The 18,792-nt window shown below is 41.3% G+C and overlaps 1 protein-coding gene across 1 annotated transcript in view; it reads left to right on the top strand.

The window, feature by feature from the left end:
- The first annotated feature begins 543 nt into the window (after positions 1-543).
- The window catches only part of MBTPS2 (membrane bound transcription factor peptidase, site 2), a 114,040-nt gene continuing 95,791 nt past the window's right edge, over positions 544-18,792 (top strand). The window contains exons 1-3 of the mRNA XM_082247086.1: positions 544-691; positions 4,493-4,641; positions 12,391-12,529. Of these exons, the coding sequence (XP_082103212.1) occupies positions 617-691; positions 4,493-4,641; positions 12,391-12,529 (363 nt within the window). The 5' untranslated portion in view covers positions 544-616. The remainder of the gene's footprint in view (positions 692-4,492; positions 4,642-12,390; positions 12,530-18,792) is intronic.

Below are 18,792 nucleotides of genomic sequence, written 5' to 3'. Positions count from 1 at the left end.
CTTATCCTTAAAAAAAAAAAAATGCTATTTAGTATATTTTGTCTTGTGGGCTTTTTTTTTTCTTTACATACTCATAGCTTGCTCAATTCTGACAGGTACGTATACTTGCAAATGCAAAAAAAATAATATATATATATATATATATATATATATATATATATATATATTTTTTTTTTTTTTTTTTAAATGTATTTATTTATATATTATATATTTTTTATTTATTAATATTACAATAAATATATATATATAATATTCTATTAATTAATACTATATATATATATATATATATATATATATATATATATATATATATATATATATATATATATATATATATATACACACATACACAGGAAAATATCCCTAACACACATCTTCAAGTACTGGCAGCCCCAGCACTCCAACCAACCACACGTTGCCTTGTCTGGCACACTGCTTCCGCCCGCATTAAACATGGTAGTACACAGGAAGCAGTCGGCAGCCAATCACTAGACAGTATCGTTTGGTACTTTGAACGGATGTGTCCGGCTCGGAACAGCTGCCGGACACGTAGAGTTCCTGAGTGCCGAGTTCCGACGTGTTCTGCTGCTTGGATGGCTGTCATCTGTCAGTGGCGATGATTCCTATCCCTCTGGTGGTGGTGGTGCTGGGAGGATGGTGCGCCATTTATCTGGCCGATGCTTTACTGACGGTGAGGTCACACAGAGGAGAGCCTTCCTCCCTCTTTCCGCATGTTGTATACTGTGTAGTCACATGATTGGCAGTGTGTACATGAATGAGGGGGGCGGGATCCAGCGTGATACCCAGGAATCATGGAATGACACATTACCAATTTATATATGACTTTGTCTCCAGGAAATTTCCTATTATTTGCTGGAGCTTTCTTTCCATTAACTCTGTGTTGACTCTACATTTAGGAAGTAGATGTGTCATCATTGTCACTGTCATCCATTCAGTGGAGGACATTTTACAGGAACACAATGTGCTAAAAGGTATTTAGAGCGCAAAGCGGGCCACCCAGCCAATAATAACCAGATAAAAATGAATAGCGCAATATAAGATAATGTAACAAAGCAGCTTTTCTGCAAAAAGTCATCTGCAATCCACAGATTTCCCCTGCAGTACTTTTTCTGTCATCACATCACAGTCTGATGGTCATCATCATTCAACCCACTTTCTCTGAGCCCAGGTTGTCTTGAACCTATCCCAATTGGTGACTGGACAATGAAAGTAGAAGCAGCACAGAATGAGCTCATTTGGCTGTCAGTCTGCTCTCTCCTCCTATCAGCATGCTTCCTGTCAGTACATGAGCTTATTGGGTAGAGGTGCACTGAAAGGGAATTTTGATACTGAAACCGAAAATTCAGGATGCACTTGGCCAAAACTGAAACCGAAAATAATATATATATATATATATATATATATATATATATATATATATATATAAAATTGTATTCAAATTTTTAATTAATATCATGAATTTGAATTTATTGTCAGTCATTATTGGCATCTTTAGCGCAAGAGAGCTCAGGAAAAATGCATCCCTTTAAAACGGTCGCATACCCCACTTAGTGGTTTTTACCCACAGGTAAGCCTATGATAAGACTTACCTGTAGGTAAAATGAATATCTCCTAAACCTGCATGGTTTGGGAGATATTCACCCTCAATGCAGCTGCTGATATCAGCGGCGCATGCGCTCTGAGGGTCCGGCGTATCATGCCGGAACTTCAGCGCTCCTTGCCAGGACAGAGGGCTCCCACACACATGCGCAGGAGTGACATCATAGCAGATCTGGCCACTCAGCGCCGGAGCCCAACCCAGAAGAAACCCGGGGAAAAGGTCAGCCCCCTCAGCGGTGACCGGGCACCGCTCTGGGGGCTTCGTTCTAAGGAAAGTAGTTGACAATGTGGTAGTATGCGATCCATACTAGCACATTATACTATTGTCTTGCAAGGTTTTTTTTTTTTCAATGGTTTACTACCACTTTACATTCAATCTATGTCTTCACACTGGTCAGTTGCGCTTCTGTTGTGGTGTTAAAAATCTTGCTTGCTTGCATTTTTGGTCAGGAAAAAAAACGCACCTCCCCATTAAAATGCATTGAAAACTAGGGATGCACCGAATAATCGGCGGCCGAACATTATTCGGCCGAAAATAGAAAAAATAGCACTTTCGGTGTTCGGCCGAATAAGTCAAAAGGCCGAATAATTTTGTGCCGAATAATAGGGCTGAACGATAGTCGATATGATATTGACTATCGTTCTGTGGCCGTAGGCGATATTTACAGGGGGAAGGGACTCGGAGGAGGACAGGAGGACTCACAGACTTCCGTGTTAGGCAGGGGAAGCCGGGACACTTCAGCGGTGAGCATACATACATTACTCACTCGTGCACTGCAGCCCGCCCCACACATTCAGTGAGTCTTACTCTCCTCCCTAGTTTTTTCAATGGCACATTCAGGAAGCCAATCACGCCGTGATTAGCTGCACAGCGAACCAATCACGCGTGCCTGCACACCTGATTGGTTCCGCTGTGCCGCTACTCACGGCGTGATTGGCTTCCTGAATGTGCCATTGAAAAAACTAGGGAGGAGAGTAAGACTCACTGAATGTGTGGGGCGGGCTGCAGTGCACGAGTGAGTAATGTATGTATGCGGCTGTGCTCCTTTCCAGGCTACTACTAGTCCACCTCCAGCCTCCTACTACCACCACTATGAGAGACTGTCTGTCACTGTATAATCTGATCGAGTCCACACTGACACTGACTGACTGTCACTGAGTAATTGATGTTACCACATTAACCCTGACCTGCCCAGTGCCCTGTATCTGCAATTAAAATTTACAAGGCTGCCTGCATGCTTCCTGATTTCCATTCCCAGCATCCTTCCCAATCCCTACAGTGTCACTAACATTAACCCTATGGTACAAGGCTGCAGTGTGCACTGAATCCCATTCCCTACAGTAACATTTAGGGAGAGAGAGAGACATGAGAGGACGAGAGAGAGAGAGAGAGAGAGAGAGACATGAGAGGACAAGAGAGAGGACAAAAAATTGGCAAAATAAATGGAAAAAATGCAAAACACCGCGTTCGGTATTCGGCCTTCGGCCAAACATTTTATTATTATTCGGCTTCGGCCAAGAATTTCATTTCGGTGCATCCCTATTGAAAACGCATCAATAATGAACCTGTGTTACATTTTTTGATGTGGTTTTTGAGTCACATGCCCTATGAAAAACATAAGCACAGTAAAATCGCGTGCGCTTTAGGCGCCATTATTGGCACCTTTTTCTCTAGCGACAAAATGGCGAAGACACCATTTTCGGCCACAGAAATTTCGGTGCATCTCTAGTTACTTGTGCTGCTTCTTCTGTTCTCACACTCCAGCTTTGCTGTACACGGCTTGCAAGAGGCTGATATTCGGTCACATTCAGATGTTTACATTGCTTTTATTTAAAAATACAATTAAATATTTTTTATTGAATTCATAGCATTCAAGACAAATTCCAGGTATGTTTTTTATTGTATAGTTACATTGGTCCAGATAATTACACTGTATCACTGTAGTAGTCACGGTAAAACGGTATCCAGATAATTACAGTGGCTGCCACTGTCTTTTGAGCTGTCTTTCTGCCTGGTAACTACAAGGGTGGGTCGCTCGCTTGACACGGGTACCATTTACAGAATGCTTTGCATTTTTCTCAGTGATGCAAAGCGGTATCCGATTGGATAAGGTGGAGATCGCAATGTCACCGCCCCATCTCGCCCAGTCAAGAAGTGCCTTGCATTCATTGAAAAAATGCATAGTGTAAACAAAAATATAAAAAGGAGCCAATGCCGAGTGAGTGACCTCCTACTGTTACCATGCAGCAGGTGACTATCCCGGTGATTACCACTTCCATTGGGATCCCTCTGGTGTGGCTGATATACTATACCAGTGATGGTGAACCTTGGCACCCCAGATGTTTTGGAACTACATTGCCCATGATGCTCATGCATTCTGCAGTGTAGTTGAGCATCATGGGAAATGTAGTTCCAAAACATCTGGGGTGCCAAGGCTCACCATCACTGTACTATACTATATGATATACAATATACAGTACTATGCTATAAAATCCACACCTGGCATACAGCTTTAATGTGTGTCTTTTACAAGATTTTTTTTTTTTTTTTTTTATAGCTTCATATAGAGTGTGGAATGGTTAGAATCTCTGTTAGGTTTTTATTTCTTTCTGTGACTCCATTGGGGAGATTTCTCCTGACTGTGTGCCTCGGTGACACCACTGTGACATCAGAACAAGAAATGATGGAAACGGGTGTGAGCATCAGAGCGGCATTTCCTTCGCTCATTGTATTGTCAATCAAAATGAGTGGCACCACAATACGCTAACGTACAGGTGTGACTTGGATGTGAGATATACCTGCAGATGATAGAAAAAATAGAATTGCTCTCAACTTTATGACAAATGAAAACGTATTTTCTGTTGTTTGCAGTCCTCCAAATCATACAAGAGCTCCTATGAAGAATGGCTCTCGGCTAGAGGATTGAGCATCTCACCGTTCCATATTCGCTGGCAAACCACAATTTTCAATCATTTGTTTTATAAGTGGGGAAGATGGAAACCACATTTCTTGTACCTATGGTAAGTGTTGGCATTTGTTGTTTTGTTTATACAGAGCTTATTCTAGACATCCCAGAGAGGTGTAAGGACTGGACACCGCTAGATTCCAGTTTACTGATTCCTTATAAATCTATTGTTCTCTCCTTAGTATATATTGTACAGGGCACCAGGGATGGGTCCTGGAAGCGAGGTAAATTTCCCAAACTATTTGGGTTGTGGTCTCTTTAGGAGGGACGACTTGAATGCAGTTTTTGAGTATTTAGGGGTTCTTAACCATGCAGCTTAGGGATTCTGGGATATTCTGCCTGGAAAGAGGACTGATTTACTCTCAGGATTGGTAAGTCCTCTTTGGGAACTGGAATTTGGAGAGACTTTGGGTGGGAAAGAGCTACCAACATGATTACAGGGACTTTGGTCCCGGAAGAGATGAATCTATCTGAAGCAAAGTTTAGAAAAAGAACAGGAAACAGCCAGAAGTGTCTGGCAGAGCAGAGTGGTTCTCAGATATGAGCAAGTGTGAACTGTCTGGCAACTGAGACAATGCTGAAATGCTGCAGTCTTCCCAGGCAGACGAGATTGCTAAACCCTAGTGTGGGATTGGTATACTGGTGGTGATCCAACATTTCTGCTCATCATACCAGAATGGGCTGTTTTCTTTCTTTTTTTTTTTTTTTTGCTGAAGGAAGCTGTTTTTGTTAGATAGATAGATATATATATATATATATATATATATATATATAATCTATCTATCTTACTCTATGGAGCTACCCTATAAAGTATTATGTATTCTGACTTAGGAACTTTCAGGTATGGTCAGAATAGCACACTATTTTAGAGAGACAGCTCTCCTTATTATTAAAGTGTAAGAGTAAGGGTGGGTTATAGACCCTGTGAGTTTTTTTTCCCATATGTGTCCCATAGGGTAGATTTTTCTTCACTTCCTGTCCCAAAACCAAAACAGGAAGTGAAATCCTTCCAAATTGAGGGGATCACCAGAACTACTGTCTCCACTGAAATATTTCCCCTCTATTCCTGTTCGGATGTCTACCCACAATTTGGTAAATTTTCTTTTACTTGCACTTTCAATGATAATGGTAAACAGGACTAATAGAGAGAGTGAATCTCCCTACTGGGGGCGCATATAGCAGTATAAACTGACAGGTGTTCTAATTCACCTGTATTCTATTCAAAACTAAAAACAAAAAAAGTTTTGCATTTAGTTAAACCATGACTGGATTTGTCATGATCATGTCCATCCATCCTTTGCCTCCTTATTGGTCAAAATGCATGACAGTTCCCCTTCTGGGCTAATGTCGAGATAAACAGAGTGGCAAGGGCCCTTGCACAACGCTGGCGGATCAGGCCACTGTTTCTGTAACCTGGCTGTAATGAAGCCACTGGATCAGCGCAACCGCCGTATATCAAGTATTTCCATAAACAGAAGTCAGCCTACCTATTTCTTTCAGTACAGGTTTCTTTTATGTAAACTCCAGCCTAAATGTATCATTTTACCTTTGGATCGAGTGGGGAAGAGTTATATTTCTGGTTTTATTTCTGAATGTGACTTCAGTGGGGAAACTTCATGTACATTTCTGTCCCTGGGACATCCATACAGAGGAGTGGAGGGCGCAGCTATCACTGGGACAGAGAAGAACATAGAGCAACAAAAGCATTGACCCAAGTTCTGACTCTTCCCTGCTATAATAAAGTGACTTTTTTTTTGTCTGTGTGAAGGAGCTTATTTGAAAAAAAAGAAATATGTAGGGGGTCCAGAATGACCCAAACTGTCGGAAAGTAAAAAAGAGACAAAGGATGAGGTAAGTGAAGGAAAGTCCGATAGAGAGGAAAAAGTAAACAGAAAAAAAAAAAACATATGGGGGGGGGGGGGCGAGACTGGAGTTGGTAGAAGAGGACTAACAGCAGCTTCGTAAGGACGGGAGTGCGCCAAGTACAACGTCCACTGAGGTGGGGCCTGTGTTAGGTGGTTAGGTATGTGGCATAGTCCTGTGCATCCTTATGTTTCATGGGTGCCATCAGGCGTTCCGCATTATTGATCTCACTTACCAATACTATCCATTGACCAACCGTCCGTGGGTCTGTACTATTTTTGCAGGGTGCAAATTTTGGCAGCATTGAGTAAATGAGTCAGGAAGGATTTCCTGTATCTGCTCTTCAAGAGTGGAGTAATATGAAGTATGTCTCTGGACATACCTCCAAAGATATATCCATGAGTTTAAAGAGCAGTCATCTAATTTCTTCCATAAAAGGATGTAGGCAGGGGCATGACCAAAAAATGTGTAATGGTACCAGTGTCTTCTTGGCATTACCAACACAATGGTGAAACTAAGGGGAATATATTTTGAAGAAGAGTAGGAATTCTATACCAGCAAGTCAACAGTTTATAGCCTGCCGTTTAAAATATGATGGAGAGAATGGACTAGTGGGTAAAGAAGAGGACACGGTCCATCTGGTTGTTTGTCTGGGTCCTATCCGGGTCCCTTTCCCACTTCTGTTCTGTAGAAAGGGACATGTAATCTTAAGAAAGTGTATGGGGATGTGGAAAGGTATCAAAACAGTGTTGCTCAAATGGCAAAACTGGCCTCTGGGATACCTTAACCAATTGGATGGTAGTTAGAAAATGTCGTATTTGCATGGCTCGCCAGTAGTTTAGTGGAGGAGAGAGCATATCTTGGATCTCAGAGATGGGCCGCCAGTGACCCTTATGTAAAAAGGGCTTAATCCTGATCTTGCATCTATCAAACCCAAAACAACATCTGGGCCCTAATTATTGGAGAGATACAGGTGGGTATTTGGGGAGAATCCCCTAAACAACCCTCTTTGGCCAAGACCAATATAGGAGTACCTATCGAGGGGTGCGATTTCACCTCGTGGGGTAGGGACAAGGTCTGCCACAGGAGGGTCTGCAGCTGAAGTAGTGAAACATCCTGCTCTAAACTGACCCAGCCCTTCTTGGTACTGTGTTTAATCCAATCCAACGCATGAGCCATATGGAAAGCATAGTAATAATTAAAGGGGTCTTGGAAATCAATACCCCCTTTCTTTTTTGGTAAGGCCTAAAGCAGGTAAGTAATGCGCTTAGTGTTATGACCCCAGAGAACTTTCAGGAATTTCACCTTTGTCGCACGAAGTAGGGAGGGCGGTGTTGTCACTGGGAGGGTCTGTAGGAGGTAGAACAGTCTTGGGGGCACTGTCATTTTTAAGTTATTGTTCCAACCAAAACTATGTAAATGCTTGTAATGCGCCTATAATGTTTTATGTTTCCAACTTCTGAAGGAACCATAGAAAAAAAAAAAAAATCATTGTAATGCCTCATGCACATGGGCACATTTGCCCATACGGTGTAAAACTGGGTGCATGTTGGCACGCTGGAGACATGAAAAGTATCTATTATTATAAATACAATTATAATAAACCTGAAACAATTTAGCACACATGGGTCAACTTAAAAGAAAATACTCCAAAAGAAAAGAAAAATTAGATTGTAAAAAAAAGAGGTATCGCATCAAGAGTATCATATGCACACAGTATTAAAGTAGAACTATAGCAAACCTTTTTTGTTCATCTTGGATACAGTAAAGGGAGGGTTATAACCCCTGTAAGGTTTATGTTTGCCATCTTATTCCCATTGGAAAGATTTCCCTTCAGTTCTTGCCTCATGGCCAAAACAAGAAGTTGCGGACCCCCAGGTCACCAGAGCTAGTGCCCCCATTGGAAGATTTCTCCTCTAATACTTTTCTGGGAACAACCCAACATTTTTTGATTTTTTTTTTTTTTTTAAAAATGGGTGTTTTTTGCGCGCTGCTATATTGTGCTATAAGACTACAAAACTAAAAACGTACAAAGCAGATCGCTCACACCTATACACACTCTCTAAACGTGTATCAATGTGCAATATTAAAAGTGCTGATGCACTCCCAAATACTAATGTGCTAGTATCCCTTTAAATCTGTTTGCATAGCAATTTTCAGAATCAGTATATGATATCAAACCATATACAGTCAGGTCCATAAATATTGGGACATCAACACAATTCTAATCTTTTTGACTCTATACACCACCACAATGGATTTGACATGAAACAAACAAGATGTGCTTTAACTGCAGACTTTCAGCTTTAATTTGAGGGTATTTACATCCAAATCAGGTGAACGGTGTAGGAATTACAACATTTTGTATACGTGCCTTCCACTTTTTAAGGTGTTTTCTTCACCAGGGAAAGAATTCTTCGGTCATCCACCACAGATGTTTTCCGTGGTCTTCCGGGTCTTTTGGTGTTGCTGAGCTCACTGTTGCATTCTTTCTTTTTAAGGATGTTCCAAACAGTTGATTTGGCCACACCTAATGTTTTTGCTATCTCTCTGATGGGTTTGTTTTGTTTTTTTCAGCCTAATGATGGCTTGCTTCACTGATAGTGACAGCTCTTTGGATCTCATATTGAGAGTTGACAGCAGCAGATTCCAAATGCAAATAGCACACTTGAAATTAACTCTGGACCTTTTATCTGCTCCTTGTAAATTGGATAATGAGGGAATAACACACACCTGGCCATGGAACAGCTGAGCAGCCAATTGTCCCATTACTTTTGGTCCCTTAAAAAGTGGGAGGCACATATACAAACTGTTGTAATTCCTACTCCTTTCACCTGATTTGGATGTAAATACCCTCAAATTAAAGCTGAAAGTCTGCAGTTAAAGCACATCTTGTTTGTTTCATGTCAAATCCATTGTAGTGGTGTATAGAGCCAAAAAGATTAGAATTGTGTCGATGTCCCAATATTTATGGACCTGACTGTATAACATTAACAAAACAAAACAAACAATGAATTTTCTTGCATATGCTCAATCTTTCATAAAAAAACAGGCTTGTGTTGACAAATGAATGCTTCCTTAATTCGTGTTCACCACTATGTGCTCCAATCATCCACATACATTAGTGATAATCCCCTCATCCAAGGTGCCCTCACCTGGGGGATAAGGCCAACCAATGCTCTACATGCACTTTTGTCCTTCTCTGAGGATCTGTTTTATGCTGTTTCACTCCTTTGGTGGCAATATTGAGTTTAGAATCCTCCTTCTCTTACACTTATCTCCATATGCCCAAATCATAAAGAGAGAAAGCTGGACATGATGCTTTATCTTTTAAAACAACCGGTTTATTAAACACTAAATATAAAAACACTCACATTTTCCTGGTGCTTAGAGTGCACCAAACTGTAAATAGCATTCAGTCCTTGCAGTGCGTGAATAAGACAATCAAACCGTATTGAATGTTTGAATGAGTCCGCGCTTAGGAGTGATCTATGCTGGTAAAGGTGATGGTCAGTGATTGGCTGCTGCTGATATTAAAGGTAAATTCCTTTTACGATGAATAAATTAAATGAGTATCAGCGCTGCTGCTATATGTGAAACAAATAAATACACATGTGAATCAATACATAAAAATATCAATATTTTTATCTATTGATATTTTTATTTATTGATTCACATGTGTACAGTATTTTTTTTTTTATTTGTTTCACATATATATAGCACTTTACTCATGCAGGAGCACTGATAGTCAGTCATTTTATTTAATCAGGCAGTATTACCATGGTATGCTTGCAATGCGCGCCTCAGCGTGACGACAAATTGTCCCCTCCCCTACGCGTTACGCCACAGGGTCACGTGGGATATCGAGATATAGAGAGGAATAAAGCGCATATAGACCATTGGTTTGTCTTATCCCCTAGGTGAGGGCACATCGGATGAGGGAAATATCAATAATGCATGTGGATGACTGGAGCACTAAGGAAGCAGTCGTTTGGATATGTGAGCACAAGCCTGTTTTTTATGAAAGTTTGAGCATATGTGTCAGGGAGGTTCGCGGCGCATATTTATGCGCATGCGCAATCCAGCAACTGCCCAGGCTAAATTACATAGTTGTGGACCAGGGAATGTGCAAAGGCGAATATACATGCGCAATCGCGAATATGCGCACACTCGTGAACACGCGAATGCCTGTTGGTGCCAGGCGGACTATTTAAACTGGCTGCAGTATGGACTTGTTACTATTTGGTCTGCAGCTTCTGGTGTTACGCCTGTTTCCTGTGCTGACCTCTGATTCTGATCCGGCTTTCTCATGATTAACGTTGTTCTGCTTAATACCCCGACCTTGGCTCGTTTTTGGATTCTTCTTCTGCCTGCTGTTTTTGCCTATCTGCCTAACGTTGCCTACCTGGCTTGTTTGACTCGGCTCCTGCACCTCCAGTCTGCTTCAGAGCTGTTTCTTCGGTCTGCCAAGCTCTGTGGCAGCATACCCTCCATCAAGGAGGAGCCGCCAGTTAACCGGTAGTGACGTTACGGACCGGAGCGAAGTGTCTCCCAACGCCGCCGAGTTTTTCCTTTACGCTTGTACCCTTACAATGAAATGTAAGTGCAATACTTTGTTTTATTAATAACAGTGATTTTGACATACTACACCATGATGGCTCTCTTTGTCTAATGAGCCAGAGGCCACGCTAGCAGATTGGGATCACTAAGGACCATAGAAACATCGAGATAAGACCCCTGTTAAGGAACCAGATATCATCAGAAGGAATCAATAGACAGGACATCCGGGCCAGAAAGTACCCCACCGAGGGCTAATATATATTCAGGCGATTGTTTCAAGCTATTGAGGTGAGAAGTTAGGACACCCATAGGTGACACCTGGTGGAGGAACGAGTCACTGCACCCTGATTATTTGCATGGATGCACCCTTGTTTTTATAAGGAAATTGCACAGCTGAATATACTAGCACAGATTTTTTTTGCGGTGAAAAGTATATATGGACATTCACTGAAGACTGCACTTTATTAATTTAAGATTTAATTTATTCATTTTACATATGGATATATACTGAAGTTTGGAAATAATTTTTTATGCACTGATGGTATTTATTTATTGATTTATGTATTGGAATTCACTCATTGATTGAAGTTTTACACATAATAATTGATTAAGTTATTCAGTGATTGAAGATTATAAGCACTCAGCACTTTACAATTGATAACACTTGGCACTATTGTGGAAAATTATTTTAATTTTGGAAAGTTCTTAATTGAGTTGAATGTTTTAATAGGCATTGCAGAACTAACCAACACACCTACCTCACCACAGAACATATTATTTATTTATTTATCCTAAGCACATTTATTTTAATCACCATCTCCACTTCTAAAAGCGCGCCACACACCCCTATATATAATACCCTCCATCAGCCTGTCTGCTGCACATCCTCCTGCTGATTGCTTACTGGACTGATTGCAGGCGCTCCTACATCTCCGTGCTCTGGTGGCTGCTGTCTCCACTTCAGTATCCCCTGAGCCGGTGCTGTACGAGAGGCCCTACTCTACATGTCAGGCTCACTGACCAGGTATGTTACAATATGCAAGCACATTCATACCAAAGGACACTTTATGGACTGATGCATTGTTTGTTTTGTTTATGTTGTATATGGTTTGATATGATATGCTGATTTTGAAAATTGCTACGCAAACAGATTTAAATGGATACTAGCACATTAGTATTTGGGAGCGCGGCACCACTTTTGAATATAAATTTGGGATTTTTTTTTACTTTTAATGGTAAACAGGACAAATTGAGAGGGTAAATCTCATTAACAGGCACAGACTGCAATAATAACAGAAAAAAAATTGACTTTTTAGTTATACTTTAAGTATTGTACTAGCTACTTTCCAGGTCCTTTTTTATATGCTTTCTAATTTTTCAGGTTCAATTTAGGAATGGTATTTGGGATTATTGCCATGTTTGGATCTATAATTCTTTTGGGGAAGACCCTGATACAGACTTTAAATCAAATGATGGCTGAAAGTCCGGGAAACCAGAATGATCGGATGCTGCAAGTTGTGGTGAGTCTTTTTTTTGATTGGCTTATTATAGATGAAGCATTTCTATTAACTGTGTTTCTTACTGTTCCCTCACCCCATGCATACCTGCTGCTGGAACCCATGGCAGTTTGAGTTCCCAGTCTATGTGCACAAACCTCTGTGAGGGCAACTCTGCTATGCAGATTATTGTAATGGTTTTTAAAGAGTTGCAAATCACAATCGCCACTTAAAGCGGAACTAAACCCAGCAATTTAACAGTTACATTCCCGGAATGTGCCTGTAGTGTAACTGTCAGATTGGTTGTGCTGTCAACCAAACTGTCAATCCATCAAAAGGCTGGAGTCGTAACTGATCACATGTGCAGCATTATGGCAGTTGATGATCAAACAGAGGCTAAGATGGCAGCTTCCTTGGCTGAAAACGATAGGAGGGTTTAGTTCTCCTTTAATCACTTTTCAGTTAGCTGGAGCTGTTACTAAACTATCTATATACAGTGGGTACGGAAAGTATTCAGACCCCCTTAAATTTTTCACTCTTTGTTATATTGCAGCCATTTGCTAAAATCATTTAAGTTCATTCTTCTTCCTCATGAATGTACACATAGCACCCCATACTGACAGAAAAACACAGAATTGTTGACATTGTTGCAGATTTATTAAAAAAGAAAAACTGAAATATCACATGGTCCTAAGTATTCAGACCCTTTGCTGTGACACTCATATATTTAACTCAGGTGCTTTCCATTTCTTCTGATCATCCTTGAGATGGTTCTACACCTTCATTTGAGTCCAGCTGTGTTTGATTATACTGATTGGACTTGATTAGGAAAGCCACACACCTGTCTATATAAGACCTTCCAGATCACAATGCATGTCAGAGCAAATGAGAATCATGAGGTCAAAGGAACTGCCTGAAGAGCTCAGCGACAGAATTGTGGCAAGGCACAGATCTGGCCAAGGTTACAAAAATATTTCTGCTGCACTTAAGGTTCCTAAGAGCACAGTGGCCTCCATAATCCTCAAATGGAAGACGTTTGGGACGACCAGAACCCTTCCTAGAGCTGGCCGTCCGGCCAAACTGAGCTATCGGGGGAGAAGAGCCTTGGTGAGAGAGGTAAAGAAGAACCCAAAGATCACTGTGGCTGAGCTCCAGAGATGCAGTCAGGAGATGGGAGAAAGTTGTAGAAAGTCAACCATCACTGCAGCCCTCCACCAGTCGGGGCTTTATGGCAGAGTGGCCCGACGGAAGCCTCTCCTCAGTGTAAGACACATGAAAGCCCGCATGGAGTTTGCTAAAAAACACCTGAAGGACTCCAAGATGGTGAGAAATAAGATTCTCTGGTCTGATGAGACCAAAATAGAAATTTTTGGCCTTAATTCTAAGCGGTATGTGTGGAGAAAACCAGGCACTCCTCATCACCTGTCCAATACAGTCCCAACAGTGAAGCATGGTGGTGGCAGCATCATGCTGTGGGGGTGTTTTTCAGCTGCAGGGACAGGACGACTGGTTGCAATTGAGGGAAAGATGAATGCGGCCAAGTACAGGGATATCCTGGACAAAAACCTTCTCCAGAGTGCTCTGGACCTCAGACTGGGCCGAAGGTTTACCTTCCAACAAGACAATGACCCTAAGCACACAGCTAAAATAACGAAGGAGTGGCTTCACAACTACTCCGTGACTGTTCTTGAATGGCCCAGCCAGAGCCCTGACTTAAACCCAATTGAGCATCTCTGGAGAGACCTAAAAATGGCTGTCCACCAACGTTTACCATCCAACCTGACAGAACTGGAGAGGATCTGCAAGGAGGAATGGCAGAGGATCCCCAAATCTAGGTGTGAAAGACTTGTTGCATCTTTCCCAAAAAGACTCCTGGCTGTATTAGATCAAAAGGGGGCTTCTACTAAATACTGAGCAAAGGGTCTGAATACTTAGGACCATGTGATATTTCAGTTTTTCTTTTTTAATAAATCTGCAACAATGTCAACAATTCTGTGTTTTTCTGTCAGTATGGGCTGCTATGTGTACATTCATGAGGAAGAAGAATGAACTTAAATGATTTTAGCAAATGGCTGCAATATAACAAAGAGTGAAAAATTTAAGGGGGTCTGAATACTTTCCGTACCCACTGTATGAGCTGATGTGCCTTTCAAAGAATTTGAGATTTTTGTGCAGCAAATCTTGTGATTCAGGCACTCCTGACAGACGCCACTCCCTCATTCTCATGTGTGGTGGCCCATCTGCGATGGATCTCTTTTCAGACGACGTTAAATAGTTGGTAAGAAGGCTATGTGTCACCTCCTCACTGCCTGCTTTAGCTCAAAAAAGGCTGAACCACCACGCTGCAGTGTGTGCATTGGCTAAACCAAATGCGAAATTAGGTTTTTGCTTTTTCCACAGCTGAAGCATGTGTGCAGCCCTGATTGGCTGCATGCTCTTCCGTAAGTTAGAGGGCAGTAAAACCACAGCTCCACCGGCTGCTTTGACCTGATCACCTATGTGAACGAACTGCAAAGAAAACCCTTCATTACAGACTACGCTGTACTTGAGATACCCAGCCTGTTGTAAGATTTGCCCCAGCCAGTCAGACAATAAAAGTTGCAGTACACTGATTAGACAATCAGTCTGTTCTTTAAAGGGGAAGTCCATCCGAACACTAAAATCGCTACATCTACAGGCATCCACGATCTAAGACTAACATATCTAGCCATGTAAAGAAAAAATTGCTATACGTACCTTTTCTGAAGACGCTTCTGTCTAGTCCCACGCTGAGCTGTCAGCAGAGCTTCTCTGTGTAGGCAGGTGAAGAAGAGGCAGCCGACAGCAGAAACCCCATAGTAACTCTTATGGGTGATGCCACTTGCCATTCATTTCACAGCCGTTGTTGGCCGTGTCCTCTGCAGAGCTTCCGCCACTGGAGACGGGGCCAGATTGGCTTAAAAAATAGTATGTATACTGATTTCTTCTTTACAGGGCTGGATGGGTTCGTTTTTGATCGTGGATGCCTGTATATGTAGCGATTTTAGTGTTATGGTGGACTTCCCCTTTAAGCTGGGTACACTTGCCGGAAATTAGCCAGTAAATTGGCCAACTTTCGGTCAGTGTTTACTACAGTCTGTCCAATAGAAGCCGGTCTAATCACCAGATTTTGTCAAAGGGACATGCTGGAAAACCACTATGCGATCAGAACTTGCAGCCAATGGCTGCAAGCGCTGATCAGTGTATTCTGGCAGGGGGAGATCACTGTACCAATATCGCTTGTGTTACTATGGCAATCTGTCAGTCTTTTTTTCGTTCGGCCCGCTGGGTTGAACAAAAAAAAAGCTTGCACTGTGTACTGGACATAACTTTTCAGGACACTTCTGTTGTTAGATGAGCAGCACTGTACTGTGCAGGGCAGCCTAATAGGCTTGCAGTCCTGCCCCTTATCCTTCCAGTCTGAGTGATGCTGTACAGGAGATTACTTTTGCTGAGAGTATAGAAAAGACAAAAGTTTTATTTATCTTTTTGTGCCCCTTTGGATAGAATATTCCTGCCCTAGAGACCCAATAGGAAGCGTTGAAACCTCTCCCTAGTGAGGGGAAATCCACTTTTGGACATTTATCATTGGAACAAGTGTTCTAATTGGAAGATTTTCCTTCATCTTTTGTTCCAATGGCAACTGTAAAATTTAGGTTTTTCTATTATTTCCTGTTCTGGTGACGATGGGCCCCAAGACTAACAGAGAGGGCAAATCTCTCAGGCAGTGACTAAGAAAACAGTAAAAAAAAAAACTGACCGGTTCTAGCCCTTCAACTTAAAAAAAGAAAAAAAAAGATTTGTCCTTAAGCACATTTTATTTATTACTTACAGGGTTCGTACGGTCATGGAAAACCTGGTATAGTTATGAAATTTTAAAATGGCAATTTCCAGGCCTGGATAAGTTTTGGAAAATTAATGGAAATTTGAGAGAAAGGCACCACTCAGTGTAGCAGATGTAAATAATTTTATTGACACATATTAAGAAATCTTCCTTCAAGGAGCATGCTCTGAAATTGTGCGGCCCTCCAGTGAGGTATGCGCTTCGCCGCTGCCTCGATCTGACTGGTTCTCCCCCCTAGTGTCATCTCCCGGCTGCTGGCCAGCTTCAGGGACGGAAACACCGCAGACCCAGAAGGACGCCGAGCTATGAAGATAGAGGCTTACCTCCATGTAAGTTTTTAATATGTGTCAATAAAATTATTTCCATCTGCTACACTGAGTGGCGCCTTTCTCTTTTCTGCCTGTTCGTGGGACTGTTGCTTCGGCCTAACAAAGAGCTGCCCTTGATGTAAGCGCCACATTTGTGCATCTGTGCCATCCATACCAGTCCGGCTGCACCTTATTTATCATGACTGCCTGAACTGAAGCTTTATCCCCAAGCAGGAGCGCCCATCAAATCTTTTTCTTTTCTTTCTCCAGTATATTTGAATATAGTTGATAATATTTGTTAAATTACAATAGTTAACTTTCGCGCGATCCGTCACGTGACGTTCTCTGCGTGGGGTAACATTTTTTACAGTCTATGGGGGTAACACAGTTTCAGCTAACGTTAGTGTGTAGCAATGCCAGGGAAATGGGTGTAACATGGATTTTCTTCTTTTTTAACATGTATACATAGATATTTCATGGAACACTAGGTCATGAATATTTACTTGAAGTCATGAAAAATGTTATTGGTAAAAAATGTGTACGAACCTTGTTAAAAGAATCCTGCTAATCTGGAATGTACATGAAAAACAGAAATCTAGACTTATCAGACATTATTAGCTACATTCTTGTTCAAAGTCAGAGGGTCGCTAGGTGGTAAAGCAAGTTAGGATGACAGCCTGGAGTCTTCATTCCAAAAAAAAAAAAAACACCAATGGCAGCTCCCACAGTACTGATATGGTTCAATAGCTACAGAGACACAATAGGCTTCCCTGTAGTCAATAGATCATTGTGGGGATCCATGCTGATGATGTGAATGATTAATGATTTAGCCATCTAAGAGACAGGCACACAATAAGTCATTTACTTGTGTTCAAGTGCAAAATAATGAACTCAGGATATAGGCATAGACATATTTTAATAGCAAAGTCCTGATGAATGGAACAGAGAAGAGATGATGCATGGTGTAGCTGCAAATATAAAAAGTACACAGCATAATCACAGACTAGGTAACAGTACACAGTAAAAGAACTATGAAACGGTACACAAACCAACTCAAAAGAATAAACTCTGGATAGTCAGTCAACTTAATGTGTTGATTACTGCAGCAAACCGAATTGTGATTAGTTAAAGTGATACTAAATACACACTGATTAATTTACATTATCCCTTCTATTTCTGTATATGGATGATGGTACTGTAATTATTTTATTTTATATATATAAAAAAAAACATCTAAGTACCTTTTCCTAATCCTTATACAGCTGTAACATGACCTAGCCCTCTCCCTGCCTGTCTGTAGGGAAACATAAGAAGGAGGAGCTTCTAGTCCTCTGCTGCTGATCATATGTTCAAAAAAAATAAAAACAGTCTTTGGAATACAGAGTAAAAATAAATAATATCAATAAACTGTTTTAAATCATCCTACAAATATATATTTGAAATCAAATCTTTATTATTTTTTTTTTTTTACCACTAACATGGTGTGGGTGGATTTCTGCCAGTCACAGGCTTTGTCACACCCCTCCAGCCTGTGTCTTAGAATGACAGGGAGGAGAAGCCTCCATCAATTTAGTTGTAATATCCCACCCTCATTGTGTTTAGCTGGTTAGTGGCCATGGAGGAGGGAGGGAGTAGGCTGTCATTTACCACTGTGTATGTACCCACATGTGTGACTCTATAGTCACATGGGCTGCCCAGATGTAATAGGGAGGAAAAGCTCAGCATAGAAACTCACTGAAAATTGAGCATGTGCACAAGCTGTCAACACTGCTCTGGAAAATCCCCAACTGCATTGGGGACATGATCAAAAGGGGAAGATAGAGAACAACGGGATTAACCAGAATTTTTGCATAATACAGAAAGCAAATCCCAAAGTGACCGAATGAGTATCAACAGCATGTAATACACTATATATTGATCGTTTTTTAAGATGTGTGATTAGTGACACTTTAAGCAGGGTATGCATGGACTATAATTTGGCCAGCTTAGCAGCAACTGGATGAGTTTTGGTCCGTGTGAACCGCTATCTGTTCAACAGAAGCCGGTCTAACGACTGTGGGTCAGAACCCTGTGACTGTGATTACTGCTGTTTCCACTGCTACGTAGAAACTTTTTTG

Source organism: Pelophylax lessonae, assembly GCF_965119305.1.
Source record: "Pelophylax lessonae genome assembly, chromosome: 2".
Classification (NCBI taxonomy): Eukaryota; Metazoa; Chordata; class Amphibia; order Anura; family Ranidae; genus Pelophylax; species Pelophylax lessonae.
This window is presented reverse-complemented; position numbering and strand designations above follow the sequence as displayed.